We start from the raw sequence: 7,682 nt of genomic DNA, 5'->3' as shown, positions 1-7,682 counted from the left end.
AATGCCATTTCTCAAATGTCTTATTTAACATTTGAAAGACTCCACGTAGAGTATGTGAATTACAATGTCATTGTCAATTCTTGTTAGCAATTTGCAGTGTATTTGAATCACATGAATTCTTACATAATTCAGATCTTTTGGAGGATTACAAACCCCTTGGTTTGTGCTGTGGTGGAGATCTTTGTGGGCTATACTCGGCCTTGTCTCAGGATTGTAAGTTGGTGGTTGAAGATATCCCTCTAGTGGTGTGGGGGCTGTGCTTTGGCAGAGTGGGTGGGGTTATATCCTTCCTGTTTGGCCCTGTCCGGGGGTATCATCGGATGGGGCCACAGTGTCTCCTGACCCCTCCTGTCTCAGCCTCCAGTATTTATGCTGCAGTAGTTTATGTGTCGGGGGGCTAGGGTCAGTTGGTTATACCTGGAGTACTTCTCCTATCTTATCCAGTGTCCTGTGTGAATTTAAGTATGCTCTCTCTAATTCTCTCGTTCTCTCTTTCTTTCTCTCTCTCGGAGAACCTGAGCCCTAGGACCATACGTCACGGCAAACCGGGCATGATGACTCCTTGCTGTCCCCAGTCCACCTGGCCTTGCTGCTGTTCCAGTTTCAACTGTTCTGCCTGCTGTTATGGAACCCCTACCTGTTCAACTCTTAATGATCGGCTATGAAAAGCCAACTGACTTTTATTCCTGATTATTATTTGACCATGCTTGTCATTTATGAACATTTTGAAAATCTTGGCTCTCTCTAATTCTCTCGTTCTCTCTTTCTTTCTCTCTCTCGGAGAACCTGAGCCCTAGGACCATACGTCAGGACTACCGGGCATGATGACTCCTTGCTGTCCCCAGTCCGCCTGGCCCTGCTGCTATTCTAGTTTCAACTGTTCTGCCTGCGGTTATGGAACCCCTACCTGTCCCAGACCTGCTGTTTTCAATTCTTAATGATCGGCTATGAAAAGCCAACTGACATTTATTCCTGATTATTATTTGACCATGCTTGTCATTTATGAACATTTTGAAAATCTTGGCTCTCTCTAATTCTCTCCTTCTCTCTCTCTTTCTCTCTCTCGGAGGACCTGAGCCCTGGGACCGTGCGTCGGGGCTGCCGGGCGTGATGGCTCCTTGCTGTCCCCAGTCCACCTGGCCTTGCTGCTATTCCAGTTTCAGCTGTTCTGCCTGCGGTTATGGAACCGCCACCTGTCCCGGACCTGCTATTTTCAACTCTTGATGATCGGCTATGAAAAGCCAACTGAAAATTATTCATGATTATTATTTGACCATGCTTGTCACTTATGAACATTTTGAACATCTTGGCATAGTTCTGTTATAATCTCCACCCAGCACAGCCAGAAGAGGACTGGCCACCCCTCATAGCCTGGTTCCTCTAGGTTTCTTCCTAGGTTTTGGCCTTTCTAGGGAGTTTTTCCTAGCCACCGTGCTTCTACACCTGCATTGCTTGCTGTTTGGGGTTTTAGGCTGGGTGTCTGTACAGCACTTCGAGATATTAGCTGATGTACGAAGGGCTATATATAAAAAAATAAAAATAAACTTGATTTTATCTTTTGCTTTCCCCTTTTATTTCAATTCAAATAAAGACTTAAAAACCAGTTTACCATCTTACCAGGAGCAGGGGGCTGTAGCAAGGGGATTTATCAGTTGCAATGGCTGATGCAGAGCAGACTGTTATTGTTATGAGAACCAAGTGTTTATGCATGTCGCCCATGTATAAACTTGAAAGCTGGCACGCATTAATTGCGCTTTATTGTGACTGGTACATGTGGTTTACGCACCACAGCGGGGTCCCAGTGCGCAGCTCCAAGACAAACACAGCTTTTTATGGAGAAATGTAACAGTGGTTTCAGCTCCAGGGGGAGATGTGCTGCCAAGCTATGGACAATGTCTGCACAGGCAGGAGGCAGGCACCAGCAACTGGGAAGAGAGGATATAAAAATTGAAGGATAGGCTGGTGGGCAGGACCAGCCCAAAATCTAAATATCAGCATTGTTAAAGGCCTAATATGAAATGGTGTAAAATAGGTCTACAACACAGTAGCAGAAATATGATAGACCTATTCAAAAGGGATAAAGTCATGTAGGCTTTAGCTTTGGAGAGACTGAACTTATGAAAACCCTGACATTTTGATTGCCTGTGTTATATTTGGGAAACACAGAGAAAAATGTTCTTAAAGGCAGTGTCATGACTCATTATTAAAACTCTGTCTCTCTCTTTCTCTCACCATGGAATGCTGTCACCCCATGTAAGTTATTATTGCTGGAGCTGATGTTTCAATGGAAAACAGAAAGTTCAGCATAGCTTCACAAACATGGGCAGGCAGAGAGGCCTGGAGACCCTGACCGTTTTCCACCTCAACTGTGGCTGCAGTTTAGAAAAATATTAACACTTTTGTCAACCAACCAGAAATTTGCCGCGAGGCTCAACTGCGTGGAACAAGCAGCTTTTTGTTTGCAGTTTACTCAAGCAGTTTGAATTCCTCAAATGTGACAGAACACTGATGCAATGCGATTACAGAGTTATACATGAAAGGGCATATACAATTAACAGCTGATGTCACTTGGGAAAATATGACTAGTTTTGCCAGTGAGAGCTTCATACTGTAGGTGGATCCACAAGGTAATCAGTCTAATGAAAAAGAAACTAAAATGAATAGTTTTAAAAATGTCACTGAAACTAATGATGTCTATTTAATTTATACAATATATTCTTGCATCAAGTTAATGACCACTGTCAATTTGAAGAGGCGCTGTAGCAAAATGTTTCAGATACAAATGAATATTTTCTTAAACCAAAAAATACTTAAGGCTATTGTAAGATGTCTTTGCTTTGCTTATGTTAATAACCACTACACTAAAATGTACATGCATTGTGAAGTAATGAATAGAGTAAAGTCATCAGTGAAAATATATAAATATGTTTTATTAATGTCCATTGTTTTGAAAAATATGTATTTGCAAAGGCACTTATACATCTCAACAGGCCCTATATTCATAACTCATAACTCTTTAGTACATGTGCTTTTATATACAATATACAAAACCTTAGGAAACACCATGAAGAACTTGCAATTAAATACCCAACACAATAAATACATTTACAGGGAGAGAACACTAAACCAAATGTTGATACATCCATGCAAGTTCTATTTTGCATTCATGTTCAGTTGGTTAACCAGAAACAACCAACTAGCTCTATGGCATACAATACAAGAAATGTTTCCTTCAGAAGCATATCTGATTCTGCATGTGCACCGAACTGTGTGGTTTAACTGAAAGCAATGTGGATCATCTGTCACCAAACGAAAGCACAACCACTGTTACGTTCAGGTATTGCTACTAATCGAGCATTAGATGCAATCCAACCTGAGCTTTTCAAATGATCACATAACAAAATAGCATCCTTTGGCATTGTCAATACAAGACACTGTGAGAAGTGTCACTTGAAATGTTAGACGTGTGTGGGGCTCTCTAGGTAAGAGTCTGTTTTGGCCATGTGGAGCACCACGGCTGGGGACTTGTAGTGACAGTGGGAGGTGCTGCAGCTGACGCTGCTACAAGGCTTCCTGCTAGTCCGCACCGACAGCTTCCTGTTGCACAGGCCCTGCCAGGTCTGCAGGGTCTTGGAACTCCAAACCCACACACCGCTGGTGATGCCCACCACCAGAGACATGAAGATCTTCAGCATGAACACTGCCACGGTGGGCACCGACTCCTCCAGTGAGCAGTCCTCATGCCGGCGCCCGGGGAACGACACACACTTGTTCTCCAGCGCCTGGAACTTCCAGTACCCCATGTTGAGCCTCTCGTAGAAGTAGCAGATGATGACGCAGGTGGCGGGCACCGTGTACAGGATGGAGAACACACCGATCTTCACCATGAGTTTCTCCAGCTTCTCCGTGTTGGTGCCGCCCGTCTTCATTATCTTCCGGATGTGGAAGAGCGCCACGAAGCCCGTGAGGATGAAAGAGGTGCCAATGATCAGGTAGCAGGACAGAGGGATGAGCACGAAGCCGGTCAGTGCGTTAACGTCCATGCTGCCCACATAACACAGCCCCGTCAGCTCGTCCCCTGCCACCTTCCTCATAGTTAGGATGACGATGGTCTTCATGGCTGGGATGCCCCAGGCGGCCATGTGGAAGTAGCTGCTGTGGGCCTCGATGGCCTCGTGGCCCCACTTCTTGCCAGCGGCCAGGAACCAGGTGAGTGTGAGGATGACCCACCAGATAGATGAAGCCATACCAAAGTAGTAGAGGATGAGGAAGACGATGGTGCAGCCCGTAGACTCCAGCCCCTCCTGGATGACGTAGAGCTCGCCATTCTCCCGGTCACAGGCGATGTTCTCGGCCCCGGCCACCGAGCGGATGACGAAGGCCACCGAGTAGACGTTGTAACACATGGAGAGGAAGATGATGGGCCGCTCCGGGTACTGAAAGCGCTGCGGGTCCAGCAGGAAGGTGAGGACAGTGAAGGCGGTGGAGATGAAGCAGAGTGTGGACCACACCGCCATCCAGATGAAGGCAAAGTCCTTGTCCTGCCGCGACCAGAACACGTCCACCACCGAGGAGCAGCGCGGGGCACATGACTGGCTCTTCTCCACGTACTGGAACTTCTCTGGGTTCTCGCAGGAACCCAGGCTGTTGCCCGAGCGCCCGCTGGTACCCGGGCCGGGCTGCCTGGGTCTGGGGGGCACCGGTAGCATGCCCTCCCCCTTCTTGATCTCCTGCTTGGTGTCATTCTCAGGCGCCTCCATGCACAGCGAGTTGGGGTTGTTTTTAGTGGGCAGCTTGGAGCAGTCCAGTGAGTCAGGCCAGCCAAAGCTGAATTTCTCCATGATGGGAGAGCACTTCTGCCTGGCCTGCTCACACATTGGTCGGCAGGCAGGTATGGTGGTGGACACTTTGTCAGTGCACATGGGGACGTAGAGGGAGCAGAGGAAAAAGCGCAGGTGCACGTCACAGCCGTATTCCACTAGAGGGGCAAACTCATTCAGTTTGATGCTGGCCTCTGCTTGGCTTTCGTATTTCATGAAGTTGGGCATTCTTGTCATATTGTAGCCAATGCCCTGGCACATGGGAATGGTGATGGGTTCACATTTTGCAGGTCTGCCCCTCTCTATATCATATGCTCCGATATCCAAACTGGATGCAGCAATAACAAGTTGGCACCAGAGTAAAATGGCAATCCTCAAATGAAAAATATACATGTTGATATCAGGAAAGTTAATATCACAAAGTACTTATTGTTTTAGAATAGAAAAGTAAAATAGAAAGGAACAGTGGTTGTAGCAATTCCAGACTGATGAGTTGGTGCCCAAAATGTGTACATTTCCCCACTGTCAATTCTGATGAAACATATGTTAGTTCCAAGGTGAGTTCAGTTTATACCCGACCATATGGCTCTCCTATGGTCAAAATTGCACACCTCCGCAAAACGTCTTGTTTTCCCTGAAAACAGTATCGGAATTACAGTTCCAAATCCAGTCGGATATGTTAAAGCACGATACGCTTCACATGTTTAGCAAAGTGACGGCAACATGCTGTGAACGTTCGAATGGTAAACAATTAGTCTATACCATCGGTATCACGCATATTAAAATCTCAAGCCAGGCAGTTGCGTTGAACCGTAATAAGCCTAGGTAAAGTCCTTATTTTCCGAAATTATTTTAAGTTGATATGCTGTTCAAAATCACATTTTAGTAGGCTCCTGTGCTCCACACCAGCGCACCACACGCGGGGATACTGGGTCGTTTAAAAATACTCAAGCCGTCCAAGCCGTCCAGCTCCCTCCATCGCTTGAGTGCATTAACATTTTCTGTGCTCTGCTCTCTGCCTCTTCAATAAAGGGGCGGGAGTTGGATGACGAACTTGTTTCGCCCCGCCTTAACTCATTCTCAAATGTATTTTTCTTACAGAGGTAAAATGTATTATATATTGGATATTCTGTTCTCTAGTCAATAGCTATTAAACCAAGCATGCCAACCATGACTGTGAAGATTATATATTTTGAATCAGGGGAGGATGGAGAACAATCCACACTTTTGTTTGTCAAGTCACATAGTATTTTTTATATTTTTTATTTAACCTTTATTTAACTAAGCAAGTCAGTTAACTTAAGAACAAATTCTTATTTACAATGACGGCCTAACCCGGGTCAAACCCGGACGACTCTTGCCCAATTGTGCGCTGCCCTATGGGACATACAATAACGGACAGATGTGACACAGCCTGGAATCGAACCAGGGACTGTAGTGACGCCTCTTGCACTAAGATGCAGTGCCTTAGACCGCTGCACATTTCATTTGAGAAATTAAGAGATGAGATGGCAATAAAGCACAAAATATTTACATATTCATACAAAAGAGCTCTTACGCTACAGTTAGGTTAACTAAAGCCATTAAGGAATGACTAGTGGAAGCCTGACTCTTCTCGGTCTTCTACTTATATTTATGTATTTAATTTAACTAGGCAAGTCAGTTAAGAACAAATTCTTATTTACAATGATGGCCTACCCCGGCCAACCCCGGATGACGCTGGGCCAATTGTGCGCCGCCCTATGGGACTCCCAATCGCGGCCGGATGTGATACAGCCTGTCTGCAATGCACCATGGATAGATGCTGTGTGGATAGTGACCACTAGATGGGAACAATAGCCTATCAGGCCTTCTATATTACTGTCACTGCTCAGTAATTGAGTTACACACCATGTAAAATTAGTATTAAATTAGATATTCGGACGGATATTTGTTTCTTTCGCCTCAATAGCTATTGTAACAAGCATGCCATGACAATGAAAATTGTATATTCTGAATCAGGGTGGATGGAGAAGAATCCATGGCTTTTTTTGTTTGTTGAAATATAATAAAATGTTGTTGTCAGTCAGAACTCCCTCATGTCTTTTCCTCCCTGAGGCTTACAGCAGGGGCGGACTGGGACAAAAATGAATCCCTAGCATTTTAGCCACACCAGCCCACATCACCTCACGCATGTGCTATTACCCATCCTAGTGGTGAATGAAAGAACACACATATGTATATTAGACAAAGAAGAAAATCACGGAATAAATGCCTTATTGGCTTATACATACAGTTGAAGTCGGAAGATTACATACACCTTAGCCAAATACATTTAAACTCAGTTTTTCACAATTCCTGACATTCAATCTAAGTACAAATTCCCTGTCTTAGGTCAGTTAGGATCACCACTTTATTTTAAGAATGTGAAGTGTCAGAATAATAGTAGAGAGAATGATTTATTTCAGCTTTTATTTCTTTCATTACATTCCCAGTGGGTCAGAAGTTTACATTCACTCAGTTAGTATTTGGTAGCATTGCCTTTACATTGTTTAACTTGGGTCAAACGTTTCGGGTAGCTTTCCACAAGCTTCCAATAATAAGCTTGGTGAATTTTGGGCCCTTCCTCCTGACAGAGCTTCAATATATCCACATAATTTTCCTTCCTCATGATGCCATCAATTTTGTGAAGTGCACCAGTCCCTCCTGCAAAGCACCCCCACAACATGATGCTGCCACCCCCGTGCTTCACGGTTGGGATGGTGTTCTTCGGCTTGCAAGCCTCCCCCTTTCTCCAAACATAACGATGGTCATTATGGCCAAACAGTTCTATTTTTGTTTCGTCAGATAAGAGGACATTTCTCCAAAAAGTACGATCTTTGT

The 7,682-nt window shown here is 44.8% G+C and overlaps 1 protein-coding gene across 1 annotated transcript; it reads right to left on the bottom strand.

Annotated features, from left to right (window-relative positions):
• Positions 1–2,909: 2,909 nt before the first annotated feature.
• LOC139530988 (frizzled-9-like) lies at positions 2,910–5,887 on the bottom strand. Its single transcript, XM_071327780.1, has one exon. It carries the CDS (start codon positions 5,211–5,213, stop codon positions 3,459–3,461), a length of 1,755 nt encoding a protein of 584 aa, XP_071183881.1. The 5' UTR covers positions 5,214–5,887; the 3' UTR covers positions 2,910–3,458.
• Positions 5,888–7,682: the final 1,795 nt, after the last annotated feature.

This window comes from Salvelinus alpinus, chromosome 1, assembly GCF_045679555.1.
Source record: "Salvelinus alpinus chromosome 1, SLU_Salpinus.1, whole genome shotgun sequence".
Taxonomy (NCBI): Eukaryota; Metazoa; Chordata; class Actinopteri; order Salmoniformes; family Salmonidae; genus Salvelinus; species Salvelinus alpinus.
This window is presented reverse-complemented; position numbering and strand designations above follow the sequence as displayed.